The sequence below is a fragment of the Petromyzon marinus genome, chromosome 1 (genome assembly GCF_048934315.1).
Source record: "Petromyzon marinus isolate PM22_M1 ecotype Great Lakes invasive population chromosome 1, UKy_Petmar_22M1.pri1.0, whole genome shotgun sequence".
NCBI lineage: Eukaryota > Metazoa > Chordata > Hyperoartia > Petromyzontiformes > Petromyzontidae > Petromyzon > Petromyzon marinus.
Genome location: NC_133667.1, coordinates 37,414,964 through 37,433,643, shown reverse-complemented (window position 1 = coordinate 37,433,643; position 18,680 = coordinate 37,414,964). Strand labels below are relative to the sequence as shown.

Sequence of the window (18,680 nt, the reverse complement as noted above, 5' to 3'; positions counted from 1 at the left end):
AGACACCCAGCGCTCACAGAGACACACAGCACTCACAGAGACACCCAGCACTCGCAGAGACACACAGCACTCACAGAGACACCCAGGACTCACAGAGACACACAGCACTCAGAGAGACAACAGCACTCACAGAGACACCCAGCACTCACAGAGACACACAGCACTCAAGGAGACACACAGCACTCACAGAGACACCGACCACTCACAGAGACACACAGCACTCAGAGAGACAACAGCACTCACAGAGACACCCAGCACTCACAGAGACACACAGCACTCAAGGAGACACACAGCACTCACAGAGACACCGACCACTCACAGAGACACACAGCATTCACATAGACACCCAGGACTCACAGAGGCACCCAGCACTCACAGAGACACACAGCACTCACAGAGACACCCAGCACTCACAGAGACACCCTGCACTCACAGAGACTCCGAGCGCTCACAGAGACATCAAAGCAATAGCTCATCCCCTCACTGCACCAGAACTACTGAATTAAATCTCCCCGAATCTGCAGTAGAGGCGGTGGGGGCCAACGCGAGGACTGAGGGGGGCGCTGCGAGTGGCGCCATCGATCTTGTGACAGGCGGCTGTGTGGTCACGAGCCATCCAATCATCATCCCCCCTCCCGCCTTCTGGGGCGATACAACAAGTACCACTTTGTGGGAAGTCAATCGTGGTTGAGGTACGAAAAGACTGCCCCTGCTTCCCCCCCCCGACCCCAGGATGTAGAATGTGCGGCGCTGACTCGGAGCCACCCGGTGGATGCGCTTCGGAGGAAACCTGGCTGTGAACGCTACGCGCCCATCAGCGACATGCACGCTGGTGACACACACAGGTGACACAGGTGACACTCACAGGTGACACTCACGGGTGACAGGTGACACTAACGGGTGACACTCACAGGTGACACTCACGGGTGACACACACGGGTGACACTCACGGGTGACACTCACAGGTGACACTAACGAGTGACACTCACAGGTGACACTAACGGGTGACACTCACGGGTGACCCTCACGGGTGACACACACGGGTGACAGTCACAGGTGACACACAGGTGACACTCACAGGTGACACTCACAGGTGACACACACGGGTGACACACAGGTGACACTCACGGGTGACACTCACGGGTGACACACACGGGTGAAACACACAGGTGACACTCACAGGTGACACAGGTGACACTCACAGGTGACACACACGGGTGACACTCACAGGTGACACATACGGGTGACACAGACAGGTGACACTCACAGGTGTCACACACGGGTGACACTCACGTGTGACACACACGGGTGACACTCACAGGTGACACTCACAGGTGACACTCACGGGTGACACTCACGGGTGACACTCACAGGTGACACTCACGGGTGACATTCACGGGTGACAGTCACGGGTGACACTCACAGGTGACACACACGGGTGACACTCACAGGTGACACTCACAGGTGACACACACGGGTGACACACACGGGTGACACTCACAGGAGACACTCACAGGTGACACTCACATGTAACACACACGGGTGACACACACGGGTGACACTCACGGGTGACACACACGGGTGACACGGGTGACACACACGGGTGACACACACAGGTGACACTCACAGGTGACACTCACAGGTAACACACACGGTTGACACACACAGGTGACACTCACAGGTGACACTCACAGGTAACACACACGGGTGACACTCACGGGTGACACTCACGGGTGACCCTCACGGGTGACACTCACGGGTGACACTCACAGGTAACACACACGGGTGACACTAACGGGTGACACTCACGGGTTACACTCACAGGTGACACTCAAAGGTGACACACACGGATGACAGTCACAGGTGACACTCACAGGTGACCCTCACGGGTGACACTCACAGGTGACACTCACGGGTGACACACACGGGTGACACTCACAGGTGACACTCACAGGTGACACACACGAGTGACACTCACGGGTGACACTCACAGGTGACACTCACAGGTGACACTCACGGGTGACACACACGGGTGACACTCACAGGTGACACTCACAGGTGACACTTACAGGTGACACAAACGGGTGACACAGACAGGTGACACTCACGGGTGACACACACGGGTGACACTCACAGGTGACACTCACAGGTGACACTCACAGGTGACACACACGGGTGACACTCACGGGTGACACTCACAAGTGACACTCACAGGTGCCACTCAAAGGTGACAAACACGGGTGACAGTCACAGGTGACACACACGGGTGACACTCACGGGTGACACTCACAAGTGACACTCACAGGTGACACTCAAAGGTGACACACACGGGTGACACTCACCGGTGACACAGACAGGTGACACTCACGAGTGACACAGACAGGTGACACTCACGGGTGACACTCACAGGTGACACTCACGGGTGACACTCACAGGTGACACACACGAGTGACACTCACAGGTGACACACACGAGTGACACTCACGGGTGACCCTCACGGGTGACACACGCGGGTGACACACACAGGTGACACTCACAGGTGACACTCAAAGGTGACACACACGGGTGACAGTCACAGGTGACATTCACAGGTGACACAGGTAACACACGGGGTTTGTCTGCAGAGAGAGGGGATCCTGTGTACACAGTGGGGGGAGAGGGGATGAGAGGGGGGAGAGAGCGAGATGGAAGGAGGGGGTGAGATGGGGGACGCGAGGGAGGGCTGACGTTGCTATGCGCAGGTTTCTCGAGGGTTCCCTCTTGTCACGACAAAGCGTTCCATGCAGGGTCTCTCAGAGGGACGCGCATGAGGCACTAGATGAGGAGAGGTATGGGGTGAGGAGGAGAGGGTGTGCGACTGAGTGCACGTGTGGTCATATCTCGTCACCTCCACAGTCACCTCATCGCCCTCAAATCACCGCCACCCCATTAGCTTCACATTTATCACCGTAACTCGACAGTCACCTCGTTGACGGTAGCAGTGGGGTAACCCACTGCTACCATCACCTCCACCTCATCACCACCTCATCTCGCACGCGCTGGACCATGCGAGAGCTTTTACTCCTCCTCCTCATTTCGCCTCTCGCGGCTCCCCGACCCCCGGAGTCCGGTCTCCACGGCAACGCCCGCGTCTCCCGCTCCTCCCGTGGCGATCAACAACGCCCGCGTCTCCCGCTCCTCCCGTGGCGATCAACAACGCCCGCGTCTCCCGCTCCTCCCGTGGCGATCAACAACGCCCGCGTCTCCCGCTCCTCCCGTGGCGATCAACAACGCCCGCGTCTCCCGCTCCTCCCGTGGCGATCAACAACGCCCGCGTCTCCCGCTCCTCCCGTGGCGATCAACAACGCCCGCGTCTCCCGCTCCTCCCGTGGCGCGCGGCTCCACGCGGTCGGGTCCGTGTGGAGCCGCGAGCAGCAGTGGAGTCCTATAGATCAATCGATCTTCCACCACGGCCCGCGCCCCCTCTGCCCGCACACCTGCACAGGTGTGCTCAGGCTCACGCTGGGGTGACTCAGCCCATCATCCCTCTGGAGGCGAGGAACATAAGTGTCACGTTGTGGAGAAGTCAATGGCGATTTTCCTATGGAAAACCGCCACCGCCATAGGATTGTGGAATTTCCACAACTGGCTGTGCAGGCTGACAACAGGAGATGAGCTCCAATGCCTCGATGCTCACGCGAGCAGCAGCAGGAAGTCGCTCAGGCTTCCTTCGTGACGCGCTGGCACGGGGGCACTGGCCTGCACAGCACCGGGGTGCGCGCAGATCAGTGCCCTCCTATGCCCACCTGTGCCCCCCTCGTCGCTATAAACGCACGAATCCCAGCTGCCAGCAACCCCTCTAACAGGTCCATCTTCACGCACGCTGCCTCGTAAACATTGACACGCTGCATGCCCTGTACAGCTACACACACGGCATGCCCTGTACAGCTACACACACGGCATGCCCTGCACAGCTACACACGCGGCATGCCCTATACAGCTACACACACGGCATGCCCTGCACAGCTACACACACGGCATGCCCTGCACAGCTACACACACGGCATGCCCTGCACAGCTACACACGCGGCATGCCCTGCACAGCTACACACGCGGCATGCCCTGCACAGCTACACACGCGGCATGCCCTGCACAGCTACACACACGGCATGCCCTGCACAGCTACACACGCGGCATGCCCTGCACAGCTACACACGCGGCATGCCCTGCACAGCTACACTCGCGGCATGCCCTGCACAGCTACACACACGGCATGCCCTGCACAGCTACAAACGCGGCATGCCCTGCACAGCTACACACACGGCATGCCCCATGTCTTGGTGAATGTTCTGTCATGAATAAACACGGGCTATGCTGACATCATCATAAACCTCATCAGCCGCGATTCATCCACTGCTGGACGAAGGCCTTCCGAAGCCTTAAAATGTCACGTGGTTTGCGATCCATCAATCCATTTATTCCTGCACACGAGCTCATTTTATCACTCCATCTCCATAGTTCATGTTCTCTCTGGCGTTGTTAATCTCGACCACCGGCCATATACCCTTTGAGCCCGTTACTCTCTCTCATCCAAGTGTCCCTTTATCTCTCAAATTGAATTCATGCTTGCACCTCTCCATTGATTATTTGTGTACACTTCGTAGTATGTCTTGAATCATTTGGTCACTGTGCATGATTCTAACCAACGTCATGACAGGTACCTGCGCTGGCTCAAAGCGCTCTCCCAAGGGTGCATTGGCTTGCTGCTCTTCATTGTTACAGAGAGTGATGGCAGAACCTAACCCAGGAGGCTGCAAAGTTGGACTCAAGGAAAATTCGAGCCAAGCACAAAGCGCGTACACCGTCCCCGGTAGACGGTTGAGGGGTGGATATCTGTCTGCAGGGACACAACTCTGGCAACACACCGAGTGGAGAGTGCGTGCCTCGGACGGTTATTGGAGGCGGCCCAGGATAGAAACGGCGAAACGGGGAGGCGGACGAGCGCGGTGTGCGCTCTGTACACGTCCGCTGGGTCACGTGCGCCTGTGTCCTGCACGCACCGGGTGCCGTACACACACAGACACCGGCTCTCGTCTTAGCCGCGAGGGAACACCTCGTTGCTGCTGTTGTTGCCGCCCCCCGTGGCCGCCCAGGACCTAAATCCGAAGTGCCGCTACCCTGGAGATCACGGCTCTTGCCTGGCGACGGTGGCGGTAACCGAGGCCACCGTGGGCGGTCTGGAGCCCGGGCATCGAGGGCCCCGCCACGTAACCCAGGGGGAGATCCGAGCCATGCGCCGTCGACTATATTCCACGGCTTGCTGTCTCTTCTCATGAAGAACATCATCAACATGGAATTGTCAACGCAGTTTTCGCTCACTCACAGACAGAATCGAGGATTCAGAGATGTGGAGAAACTACAGAAAAGCGGGAAGGGTACCAGAACCCATCATCAACAATTGCCCACGCTCTGCCGTCCTCTATTGGGGTGTTTGGCGAACTCTTTAAAATGATCGATATGGCTTAAACTTTTTTCGCATCGTATATAGCCAACCGCGCTAATCGGAGGTGTGCGAGAAACTGGAAAACCCAGAAAAGCCCCACACGTTCCATCCCCGTACGGATGGAATACAGATTAAAATGAATCAATTTGTTGAACTGCCATCTTACCCTGGCGAGCCAGGAGACAGAAAGGGTGGGAGTTTCACGATTTTGTCTGATCCAGCAATCCTCGTTTGTAAAAGTGTCTAGAGTATCGATTGGCACATAAACACATCATTGGAGAGTCAAACATCACACCGCCTGCCTTTGACATTCCTCCTCAAAGACACTAGTGCAACGATCAACTGCATCAGAACATCAACAGGCCGATGCGCACACCTCCTTCATAAATGGAACAGCAAAACGACACGAACTCAAGAGACCAGGATGATCGTTTCATTTGCAAGAGTGACCTGGGGCATGAGTCTGTCAGTAGGGGGCGATGTTTACTGCTGTATACAGTGCATACAGTATGATCCCAATTAAATAATTTTTAATTTTCATATTTTGGTAAATGTGGACCCTGACGATGGCCTACTCTTGTGAATGACATCAGAGCAACTTAAACGTCCGCTGTTAAACAGACGGGTGCATGTTACGACGGTAATTACACCCGTAGTATTAACCAGGGCGGCCGTTGGAATCAAACCGTGAACCTTTGAAACAAGTGGCGGACCCGCCACCGCTGGACCACGCCACCTGTGCGTCTCAAACCCCCATGAGTACCCATCACAGAAAGCGGGACTTGTAATGTCCCTGGAAGACGGACAGAGCAGCTGCCTCAAAGAGAGGAGGATCCTGGGGAAGCAGGAGAGGTGGCAATCCGAGTTAATAGTGAAGTTGTGAGTGGACATACGAGTGAGTGTGTATCTGCCTGTATGTAAATTGGATTGTGTGGGTAGCGGAGTCGTGGAGAGTGGCGGTGTAGTGGTTAGCTCCTAATCCTGGGAAAACCCGGACAGGTGGCAACTCCAGACAAAGCTTCAGCAGCTGGTTGCATAACAACCTTGAGTGATGTTTGTCCCTTAAACTTATGATGCTTCAAGAACATCCACGGGGAGATCGCACTCGACGCTGTTTGAATGTTCTATGCAGCCGGCCACACAAAGCGAGAGTCCCCTCCCGCGTGTCCTGCCGTGTCCTCCCTGGACCCCGGAACGTGGCCTCGACTTCACCCACACACCCCCAAACACACACATCCACACAACACAGGGCCGCCCTCGAACCTGCCGCGGAGTGGGGCCACGGCCATCGATCCCCTTGAAGCGCCGACGACACTCGGTCATTTACACAGCTGCTACTGCTCGTGCTGCTACTGCCCCACGATCCAGTGAGAGGGCATCGGGGCTCATGGGGAGGGATCGGGGCTCACGGGGAGGGATCGGGCCCACGGGAATGGATCAGGGCACACGCTGTTCAGGTCCAGGGCCATGACGGAGGACATGCTGAAAAACCAGGAGTGAGATTAAGGTCCGTACAGAGTTCAAGGCTCCCGGTGGGAGAATTTATCCGGAAGTTTCTCTCCCTCCCTTTACTCTGATCGAGACAAGACCGAGGGATATTTATACTTCTTTTTTTATCTAAACATAGTTGCTGGGCACAAGGCCAAAGGCCCAAAACGTCAAATAGCCAGCAACAAACAGCATTCTCACAGTTGTAATACAGTAGATAAGTGTATCTTGGATTAAGCACAGTGTTTGTTGAAAGAGCTTGGGGGAAAGAGACGATGGGAGAAGGGGGAACTCCTCAGTGAAGCCGTACGACGGCAGAAGCAGAGAGAGAGAGAAGTGAGGTGACCTACGGTGTGGTGAGTGGGTGGGGGAGTGAATGGGTGGGTGAGTGGGTTAGTGAGTGGGTGGGTGTGTTCTTGTGATCTGCAGTCAGGTGGTTGAATAATGTGGAATAAGGCGACACGGCCAGGCTGTTGAACTTCTTTCGCGTACTCAGTATGGGTTGCAGGGGGCATGGGGCCTCAGCAGCAGTACTTCTATTCTTGCACATGGAAATACGGTTCATGAGCTAAATGCCAATTTCGAAGTCTGCTAGCCACGATGAGAGGGCATCATGACACAATTCGTGTAGTTTTGCTATTCCTCCTCCTCATCTTCCGTTGAAGGAGCGCAGTCGACAGTGGTTTACTATATGGGTCAATAGTTTGGGTTGCATGGCCACAATCGCACTACTGTGGGTTGTATTTATGTATCTCTGTGAGTCTTTAGGTATCTCCACGTGTTTCAATGGATTTACTGTATGGTTAACAGTTTGGGTTGCATGGCCACAATCGCACCACTGTGGCTGTCTTTAATTATCCGTTCGTGAAGGAGATGTGGTGCAGCATCGGCCCGTGGATGATGTTCTGACGATACGGTTGGTGGCTATTGCGCCGGTGTTGTAGAGACAGCAGTGGAGCGAGCCTGTGCCGCGCAGGGTGCAGTCGGCAAGGAGGAGAGTAACCTGCGACTCATGGGGGTGCGACTGTGCGTGTAACACAGATATTCACCGTGGACTTTCGAGAGGGTGCCTACATAGGCCCTCAGCCCTGGGGGGCCAAGTTATGATGGCCTCAAGTAACAGTCGTAGCAGTGTGAATACAATCCAGTCGTATAATGGATACATATGAGCTGTGCCACCAGATTCACTGAAGTCCACCATCGTCATCACCATCGTGTAGCCATCATCTATTAATACCAGTACAATATTATATGACTACCGTGCGTTAATATAAGTAAGCATGGTGCAAACGATATCACTACGGGAGAGTGGTCATGTTAAATGCATAACGAGAAGAGAGTGTGAATATACGTCGAGCTTAGGTGATGGTAAGCGGGTGCACTTGCAAGAGCAGAGACAGCGATGACAGAGCAACCATAACAACAGCAACGACAACAGCAATCACAAGAACAGATGATGATGAGGCATCGCCATCATCTCCTTCCCCGTGCTGAGTCCGTACGGACAACCCCATTTTACTCCTCCTCCCATCATCATCCCCATCTCTCTTGAACACGAATAATCTTACAGCACTGCATGGGCATAGCGTGTAGGTCATCGACACGCGTGAGGTCACACAGACATGCGTGCCGAGGTCACGGCCGCATGACAGCCCCAAACACGCCCAGACGCGCAATGTCACGGCAAGAAGTCGAGAGAAAAGGTCACGCAGCATCAGCAGCACGAGTGCAGTCACGGCATGAACACACAAGGCCACGACACTCCCACACACGTGTGAACACTGACACTCGCGCACACGTTTAGAACACGGCATGAAGACCCGTGTGTGCCTGCGATCAAATCTCGGCAGCTAAGCAGGGGTTTAGCCTGGTAAGTGCTTGGGTGGACGACCACCACGTTTCTACTGGCGGATGCGAGGCTGTGTTCACGTGGAGTTCACCAGAGGGCAGTGCAGCAACACTTCGTTATTGTCCTGTGCTTATATGCTCCCACCATTTATGCTCCCGGCTTGGATAAACCCGCACTGACTGACAAGTGTAGTTCCAGCCACGTGGGGACAGGCCCTCGGCCAACAGTGGATCGACACCCATGGCTCTACACGTAACTGAGGACGCGCGTAGTCACGACGTGAAGACACACACACACGCGTGTCACGCGGTCACCATACAACGCGACACAACACGGACACACGTGCAGACAATGACACACACAGAGTGACACACGCGTTTAGGACATGACCTAAACACAGAGATGGCGACTCTTGATGCCGGTCGGGATGCCGGATCCCCCCCCCCCCTTCTCCCAGCCTCCCGACCCCCGTCACCTTGATGCTGGACCGGCTGGTCTGTGTTTCGGCCTCGGTGCTGTGGTTCAAGGCGCAGGGCTCTCTGCGGGGCCGGCGCGCCGAGGCAAGCGCACGGGAGCTACAGGCCAGCACCGTGCCACCTCCCTCCGCCTGCACGGCCAGCGAGATCGCCGCGTCTGTCTTGATGAGCAGGCCGTGGGCCCCCGCGCCGTGGGGCCCCCCGGAGCCCGCGGGCCCCCCGCCCGACACGCTGGCCGTCTGGCGCGGGGACGTGGAATCGTCCGAATCGCGGCAGTAGATGACGCCGCTCTGCGACACGTGGATGCTGGGGGCGCAGCCCATGGGGGCGGTCGGTGATGATGGTGATGATAGTGGTGTTAGTAGAGTGGTGATGACGGTGGTGTCCGTGATGATGGTGGTGGTAGTAGTGTCAGTGATGATAGGGATGATGGGGTGGTGTCAGTAATGATGGTGGTGATGCTGGTGATGGTGTCAGTGATGATGGGGTTGGTGATGTCTCCACGGATCCGCGGCGTCAGTCAGTGATGCGCTCTCCCCGCTCTCCTCCTCCTCTCGCGCGGATCCCGGCACGCACCCCGCTCTTCCCTGGGCCCCCGGCGAGCGGGGACGAGGCGGGGACCCCGGGAGCCCGGGGGCCCCGTGCCGAGCGACTCCCGTCCCTGAGCCGAGGCGCGTCCTCCTGCCGTCCTCGTCCGTCCGCTCGCCGCCGCGCTCTTCCCTCTCTCTTCCCGCGCGAGCCCTCCCCTCTCTCTGCTATTTCCTCTCTCGCTTCTCTCTGTCTCCCCGTTCTCCCCGCCGCTCACCCCTCGCTCTCCCCGCCGCTCCCCGTCCCCATCCCCTCCCCGCGCCGCGACCCCTGCGGCCGTGACGTCAATGCCGGCCCCGCCGCGCTCCCCGGGCGCCGCGTTCACACACGGGGGTCCGGGGAGAGCGGAGCGGGGTAGGGGAGATGGGTAGAGGGTAGAGGAGACGGGATGGGGGATAGGGGACAGCGGATAGGATACAGGGGGAAGGAGATTGAAAAATGAGGTAGAGGAGATAGGGGAGAGGGGGAGAGGGGTAGGTTGACAGCGGGTAGAGGATAGGGGTAGGGGATGGGAGATAGGGGATAGGGGAACAGGGGGAGAGAGAGAGGGATTGGAGACAGGGTTTTAAGAGGGGGGATGGGCGGCTAGAGGATTTGGAATAAAAGAAAGGGCAGAAGGGATGGGGGCAGGGGATTAAGAATATGGGGTAGGAGAGAGAGGAGAAAGGACTGGCGACAATGGATTAGCGGAATGGAGACAAGGGGTAGGGTGCAATGGATAGAGGGCATGCAGAGGATATGTTGTGGCGAGTGTGAGATGTGGAGAGGATGGAGAATAGGGGATATGAGGCAGAGGACAGTGAAAAGAGATAGAGGAGTGGTGACAAAGAGGATATCGGTAGAAGTTGTGGGGCCAAGTATAGATGGGAGAAGATAGGGCACGCAAACACGCATGAGACAAAGATCCCCCGTATCGCATGAACAGACTGTTGGGGCAGGTGCTGTTAGCGAGCACCTATAGACACATATCCACACGCACATAGATACGTGGTTACACAAAGACAGACAGTACACGCAAAGACACAGACGCGTGGACACGCGCGTGGCCTAAGTCGTGACACCGGTGCTGAACCCCCCCCCCCCCAGGTTAAAAGGGGGGGGGATGGGGGTAATTTTCTAGCGAAACTCACGACGCCGGTCACGGTGGCTGTGATGCTCATGAGAGATGGATCGCGATGAGGGCAGTTTGTGGTGGTGATGGATCACGATGCTGATGGTGAATCATGGTGATGCTGCTGCTGATGGCTTTAATGATGATTACGAGCCGGGGGGAGAAGGGATTATGATAATGGACATGGTTGGCTATGTTCAACATACACGCATAACTGATGATGATTATGATGATGTATTGTGATGGATCATGATAATGGATCATGACGGATGATTATGGATGGTGATCAATAATGGTGATAATGAGCTAGGGGCCGTCCATAAATTACATCACGCACCTAGTGGGGGAGGGGGGGCAGAGCTTTGTGACGTCATATTTGAGGGGGGGGTCTGACTTTTTGTGACGCCGTGTGACTAGGGGGGGGGGGTCAGAAATTGTCCAAAATCGCGTGACGTCATTTATGGACGGCCCCCTACTGCAATCCGAATTTACCGCTGGTTAATTGTTTTCACTGATTCATAGTTACGAGTCACGTGCACGGAGCGTCAGGACTACGAGTTAATCGAGGTTCGCGTTTCCATGGTGATGCAGGTTGGCGGTCTTGATGATGAGCGGGATGAACGGGGCAGCACCTGGGGTGCGTAGTATCCGGGGAGGGGGCAGTTCCTGGGGGGTGTGCAGTGCCTCGGGATAGTACTTTGGGGAGGAGTTTATTTACATGAAGGGGGGGGAGGTACAATACGTGGGGCGTAGGACCCCAATGGGAGTACCTCGGGAACTATTCCTGGGAACGTCGTATCCGCGGAGGCCAAACACCACGCACACACAAGTACAGGTACTGTACCATGCATGTGATGTGACAAGTTGTGTTTGCGGAACGTACTGTATTCAGTTGTATTCAATGCCCTGCAGAACCAGTGGTGGATATTCGAAATTCCTATGACGGGGGCGAGTCTACCCATATGATAACCCTTGTTGACTTCCCCACACGGTGGTACTCATGTGCTGTAATGTAGGAGTGTTGAGCTGAATATATTTGTTAATTATTTTCAATAACGTCATGGACTGGTGTAATGTATCGGCCCGTGTTGTGCAATGCGCGTTGTGTAATGATGATTGCTCTGCGGTGACAGCTCCCACGTGGGTGCACGCAGGGGGCGTGGCTACGCCGCGGTCAGCCCCGCAGAGTGGGCGGTGACTAAATTAAAACCCCGCCTCCAGCGAGACAGCTCGCCAATCAGAGGCTTTATAACCGACCAGAATCCCGCCTCAGGGAGGAACCCGAGCGGAAACTCCGCCTTCCCCGCCGGGAATGTGATTAACCAGAAGCACCGCCCCCTGCTAGGGATCTGACCAATCAGAGGCCAATAAGCTATCAATAACCCCGCTCTCTGGGAGGGACTCAGGCTGGAACTCCGCCCACTGAGAGATGTCTGACCAATAAAAGAACCCCTGGCTCGAGCAGATGCTCTGCCCATAACGAGGATTGTGCGATAGAGGCCCCGCATTTTACTTGGGAGCTGACCAATAAGAGAACCCGAGATCGATTAAAGGCCCCGCCCCTACGAGGATCGTGACCAGAGGCCCGGCCCCGGCAAGGCTCCGGACCAATCAGCGAGCGCGAGCGGCGGCCTGATCGGCGGCCCAGATGTCGGAGCGCGAGGCGACACGGCCGCTATTGGGACTCACGGGGCCGCGGGGCGCGGAGTGCGGGAGCCGCGGGGACCGTGGGGGCCGTGGGGGCCGCGGGGACCGGGAGGGTGAGCGAGCCCCGGGAGCCTGTGTCCCTCACCTCCACCCTCACCCGCTCAGCTGTCCGCTCACCCGGCTGCTCGCCTGTCCACTCACCCGCTCAGCTGGTTCCTCAACTTGTCAGTTGCGCCTCCATGACCTCTCCCTTGTAACGCTCACCTCATCACACTCACCACAGCTCACCTTCACACCGCCTCACCTCAGTACACTTACCTGCACTTTAATCTCCTGCCTCATCTCATCTCCTAACATCCGCAACTTTACTTCCTCGCCCTGATCAGCACCTTGGTCTCCTCACCACTGTATCTCACTTGATTGAATCCTCATGAATATCATCACCTGTACCCTCACCCCTGCATCTGTACCTTCTTACCTGCTGCTCACCTCTGTCCACTCACCTTCTCCCTACTGTCCCTCACCTGCTTTCTATCCCACTCACCTGCCCCCGTGACAGGGAGACCTCTGTAGTTGAGGTCGGGGTTACTCCCAGGGCCGCCCTGAGAGAGGTAAACACGGCTGGGCCGCCACCTCCTGACGTCCTCCTGTCCCGCAGGCCCCGGGGGGCCCCGCTCCTCCCCACACGCACCGGCGTGGCCTCCAGACGGGGACGCAGAGCCGCTCGACTACGATGGCTGTTCCCACGAGGAGGCGCTCGAGCACACCGGTGGGTGACCATCTTCTGTAGTACGGAGTTAGACTGATGGCCTTAATCTAAGTTGTCTTGTTGTTTGACTTGCATCCCACTGGGATTTTTGCACACAGCGTTGGTGTACGGTGCTTTTTCAGGAATATTTTGCTGTTTTTTTCCTGGATTTTCTGTTTGCGCAGTCACATAGTCACTTTAAGATGTTTTCTTGTTCGTGTTTTTGTTTTTTTGTTTGTTGCGGTTGCACCCGATTCAAGAGCCGAATGGCTCACAGGGCTATGTCCTTCCATCCGTCCATCTGGGTGAGTGGATGGGTGTCAGGCTTTGCGTACAACTGCCTGCAGAGGTGTCAGAGCGAGATTGCCTTTGCGGCTGTGTGAGAGACGAGAGCCAACAGCTGGCAGATGTTTGTGTTCACGGACCCCCACCCGATCCGCGTGGCCCACAGGGTTTGGCCGTTTCCACGCCTGGCTTCTGGTGGCCTGCGGCTGGGCCAACGCCAGCGACGCCGTGGAGATCTTGTGCGTGTCCTTCCTCCTCCCAACGGCGCGCTGCGACCTGCACCTCTCCACCGCTGACATGGGCTGGCTCACTGCGTGCATGTTCATCGGTACGCGCCGCATCACGTCGCACCGCATCGCAGGACGAGGCGCTCGCTCGGGTTCTCACCGCAGTGCGTTCGCCCGCACGTGCTGCACCGCCAGGTATGATGATGGGCGGTTGCGTCTGGGGTGCCCTGGCGGACTCGAGCGGCCGCCGCAAGGTGCTCGTCTACTCGCTAGCCGTCAACGGCATCTTCAGCGCCCTCTCCAGCCTCGCCCCCAGCTTCCTGCTCTTCCTGCTGATGCGCCTGGGCAGCGGCCTGGGGTGAGTTCCGCCACGCACGCCGCCACGCACAGCGCCACGGGGTGCAATGTACGGCGAGGAAGACTGCTTGGCGTGACTCTCACCCGGTCGCCCGTTCCTGCCCGAGCGTCTCTTACGAGACGGAATATCGGAAATGAGAAGAAGCTGCCCGGGTCACGTGATCCCACCTGTGACCACTGTGGATGTTGTGCAGGGTGGGGGGGTCTCTGCCGGTCATCTTCTCCTACTTCTCCGAGTTCCAGCCACGGCGGTGGCGCGGCGCAATGGTCAGCGCACTGGCCACGTTCTGGATGGGAGGAAACATACTGGCGGCCGGTAAACCTCACTCATCACGCCCACTACCACCATGGCCTCTCCCCCATATTGCACTCCATCACCGCAACCTTACCATCACCACAGACTCGCTACCGCACTCTGACACCATCACAGCCTCAACGTCTCATCACATCGCCACCTCACCATCAGACTACCACAGTCTCTCTACCGCACAGCCGTATTCCCTCACCGGCACAGCCACAGCACCCTCTTGTGCACTGTGCCGGCCTTCAGTGGTTTATTGGCGACAGTACTTGCCCCAAGATCCCATACAGCTACATGGAGAATCGTTATCTGTGCGTGTTGCTGCATGTCACGTTTACAAATGAGACCATCCTGGTTTCTTGAGTCCTCACCTGGGTATAAATCTAAATAAATTCGACGCATTTGTATGTCGTGTGCACGTGCGTACCCATATATCTGTGTGCATGTGTGTGCCCCGCGCCTGCATGTCCCCAGGGCTGGCGTGGTTGATAATCCCGCTGCCGGCGCTTGGCGTGTGGAGCTGGCGCGTGTTCGTCGCCGTCTGCTCCGTGCCAAGCCTCACGTCGAGCGTCGCCTTTGCCTGCTGCCTCCCCGAGAGCCCTAAGTTCCTCATGCAGGTGCCTCGCCACTCAGCTCCTCTCGGCGCTCATATGTTCTCGCATGTGATGGCAGCAGCAGCTGTCCTATGGCTCAGCAACTTGATGCCTATGTCTAGGTCTTCTTGACTTGACAAGAGGGCTTCAGCAGATAATTCGTGTCGTTTTAATGTTCCTCGTCCTTCGCTGAAGGAGTGCAGACCACAGTGGGTTTACTGTGCGGTCCATAGTTTGGGTTGCATGGCCACAATCGCACCACTTTGGCTGTCTTTAATTTTCCATCTATGAAGGAAAATGTGCACATCGGCCTGTTGATGTTCAGATGCGGTTGATAAATTCCACCGGTGTCTTCGAGGAGGAATGTAAAAGCCAGGAGATGTGATCCTTGGGTCTCAAATGGGGTATTCATTCCGATGCAGAGGTTGAGTGGCTGTGATAGTGGGCAGTGGTTGGACAGCATTGGTGTGACCAGGTGGTGCAGAGTGTTGATGCGTAGGTGGTGTGAGTGGGTAGGGTGTGAGTCTTGTTCATTTGTATGCCATTTGAAAAGCAACAGAAGAGCGTATAGTGGGTGGTGAGTAATCGTGAATGATCAATGAGTGTGAGTGGTGGGGTCGATGAGAGGTGAACGTTGGTATGTGAAATCTGTGAGTGCTGACTGGTGAGTAATGAAGAGTGGTGGTGTGGGAGCAGTGAATGTTGGTAGATGGTGTCGCCGAGTGGGAGCATGTTGGTTCACGATGTCGTGAGTGGTGAGCGTTTGTACATGGTGACTGTAGTGGTGAGTGATAAGAGTGGTGGTGTTAGTGTGCCGCTCTCCCTGCTCACCTCTCCCCGTTGGTGTTGCCCCCAGACGGGGCAGGAGGAGGCGGCGCTCGCCGTATTTCGCAGGATCTTTACTCACAACCACCGCAGCATGCCTGGCGCTCGCAGGGCCTTCCCGGTTGGAGCAGCACACTCACCCTCGCATGCATTCACACGGTCACTCATTCGTACACTCAATCGCCTACACGCCGACCCACCCACTCACTCGCCTAGACACTCACATACTCTCGCCACTGCCCCCCTCGCCCTGCACTCCAGGTGAGCCGGCTGGAGGTGAGCGTCTCGGACCGGCACGCGGTGAGCATCCCCTTGGGGATTCTGGCACAGGTGGTGTACTACTCGCGCATGGTGAGTACCGTGCACACACATGTAGCCAAGTGAGTAACCGCTGGACTCTTGGAATGTGCAGCAATCTGTGCTCATGTGCAATTGTGTCTGCCCGTGACTTGTGTACATGGGTGTGTGTATGCAAGCCTGTGCTTGTGTGCTCGTCTGTGTGCATGCATTTGTGCCCGAGTCCCTGTGTGCCAATGCGAATGTACATACTTTGTGTGAACATGTCCTCATTCCCCACCTGCCCGTGTGTCAAGATGGTAGGCCGCCTGCGCAAGATGTTCTGTGGGTCACTTGGGAGGAGCAGCTGGGCTCTCTCCTCCATCTTCTTCTCAATCTCCTTCGGGTGTGACCACTCACCTGACCCCTCACTCCACCTCTCCAACCATCTCTCACCCAACCACTCATTTGTGTGCATTGCAGTGGTGAGGTTCTAGTGTACTATGGCAGTGGTTGCCAAGTAGGATGTGGTTTGGTGTGGATAAGTGCTATGGGGTGTTGGTGGCATGGTGCAGGTAGTATTGGCTGTGGTGTAGGTATGATGGGCTGTGCACTGATGGTGTGGTGGTGTAGGTACTATGGGCTGTGGATGTGGCTGCCCGAGTTGTTCAGGAGGAGCGAGGAGCATGGAGGCTCTCCCTGCTCTACTCCCCCAAGTAACCACACCGATGTTGCCAGTGCAGGCAACTGGACATTGTGTTACCCCGTGAAGACAATCGGTAAGCTCGCCAGACCATGTACTGTGGGTACTGTGTGCGTACCTTCTTGCCTGCCTGCTTGTAATTGTGCGTGCTGTGCATTTATGCAGTGTACATGGACGGGTTCATCACAGCTGCTGCTAACCTCCCTGGGAACATCCTCAGCATCCTGCTCATGGGCCGTGTAGGGGGGCGGCTGCTGCTGGGTAAGGGTGCTTGGGATGGTAGGGGCTGTGGGATAACAGCCTCGAATTGATTCCTGCTGGCAGCCTTCTGCTGTTAGCTGAACAGGTCATCGGCCACCCAGTCTGGCTCTCATCAACAAGCACCTGGGGGTCATGTGGCACCTCACCACCCACCCGGCCTTCACAGCACTTGCCCCAACAAGCCTGAGGCAGATATTCTGGGGACCTGTGTGTGCAGGGGCAAGCCTGCTGCTCTCTGGGGGCTGCGTGTTCCTGCTTTGGGCTGTGCGCACGCGGCTGCAGAGCTTGGCTGCAGCGTGCCTCTTCAGTGCCATCTCTGTGGTGGCATGGAATGCGCTGGATGTCATTGGCATCGAGATGTACCCCACCATGCTACGGTGACCCCCCCCCCCCCACAATGTATTTTTTGGATTAGGGCTAAGTCCAGCATCTGGCTTAGCCACAAATGATAAAAATCACTTTGAGTGTTCAAGTCACCCTTTATTCTTTCAGCTCACCACGTTGAATTATCACAACCAACATTTTGCAAACAGCAATAACCCAACAGTTGCATTTAAAGTTGCACTTTATTTTTAAATGCCGAGGCGGTTGTTTTTGCTCAGGATTTGCTTCACTTTGGACTTGCTTTCAACATTTGAAAAGACCATTCCTGGTCTCTTGAAGTCCTCACCTTGAACTGCATCCCAGGATGAACGTGTCTGGTCCCATTCGTCATTAAGGACATTGGCCTTGGATACGAAAATGTGGGCAGTAATTGCCCATAATTCTATTTTTTCCCTGCCCTTTCCATCTCAGAACGTTAACTCCAACACTGGGTTATTTTACCAACTGCAGCATCCATCTGTGCAGTACCAATCGTCTCCACTTTCTGGGTGCTGTTCTCTGCTGCAGCGACCTGCTAATGCCATGCATGTGCTTTTGCAGGTCCAGTGCGCTCGGAGTGTTCACCGGGGTGGCACGCATAGCTGCCATACTTGCCAGCCTGCTGTTTGGCGCGCTGCTGGAGACCAGCTGCACCGTGCCCATCTTGCTCATCGCTGCACTACTTGTGTGCGGCAGCATCGTGGGGCTGTGCCTCCCTGAGACCAAGAACTCAGAGCTGCAGTAGGGAAGGGTTGTGCGCCTTCTACACCAATCACTTGCACTTTGACAGTTGTCAGATTTCCACTTTTGTAAACTTGCCACTCGTTTTTACATTCCATGTAAAATAAAATCTGAGTGAATGCGTTGAGAATTCTCACCTGGCAGGTCTGTCTGTTGGAGTGACATTGGCAGTCATCCCATTCAAAGTTCGATGTTGAATTTCTTTTGCACCGTGTGTAGCCAAGTGCTTATTGGAGGTGCACAGGGAAGGACAAACTAAACCCAAAAATCAGGCGAGCCAATTAGTAGAAACATTCCAATTTCCACACCAGTGGTGATGCCACTCGCCCACAGGAACTCTAATACACCACCAGTACAAT

General features: G+C 56.0%; 2 protein-coding genes across 5 annotated transcripts in view; one reads left to right on the top strand and one right to left on the bottom strand.

The window, feature by feature from the left end:
- The window catches only part of PDE8B (phosphodiesterase 8B), a 35,189-nt gene extending 25,096 nt beyond the window's left edge, over positions 1 to 10,093 (bottom strand). For both annotated transcript variants that reach the window (XM_032952280.2, XM_032952289.2), the window contains exon 1: positions 9,295 to 10,093. In XM_032952280.2, the coding sequence (XP_032808171.1) occupies positions 9,295 to 9,618 (324 nt within the window). In that variant the 5' untranslated portion in view covers positions 9,619 to 10,093. The remainder of the gene's footprint in view (positions 1 to 9,294) is intronic.
- Positions 10,094 to 11,716: 1,623 nt separating this feature from the next.
- On the top strand, positions 11,717 to 18,451 carry LOC116941318 (synaptic vesicle glycoprotein 2C-like). 3 transcript variants are annotated; one of them, XM_032952266.2, is made up of 13 exons: positions 11,724 to 12,754; positions 13,300 to 13,410; positions 13,841 to 14,002; positions 14,097 to 14,259; positions 14,453 to 14,574; positions 15,034 to 15,176; positions 16,009 to 16,098; positions 16,239 to 16,328; positions 16,571 to 16,659; positions 16,887 to 17,032; positions 17,122 to 17,217; positions 17,435 to 17,594; positions 18,142 to 18,451. In XM_032952266.2, the coding sequence occupies exons 1-13, from the start codon at positions 12,643 to 12,645 to the stop codon at positions 18,323 to 18,325; spliced, it is 1,668 nt and encodes a 555-aa protein (XP_032808157.2). In that variant the 5' UTR covers positions 11,724 to 12,642; the 3' UTR covers positions 18,326 to 18,451. The 3 variants fall into 3 exon arrangements, with proteins under 3 accessions (XP_075924017.1, XP_075924019.1, XP_032808157.2); XM_076067904.1 differs by lacking the exon at positions 17,435 to 17,594 and having other exon boundaries at positions 11,721 to 12,754; positions 18,142 to 18,325; XM_076067902.1 differs by lacking the exon at positions 17,435 to 17,594 and having other exon boundaries at positions 11,717 to 12,754; positions 16,887 to 17,217; positions 18,142 to 18,260.
- Positions 18,452 to 18,680: the final 229 nt, after the last annotated feature.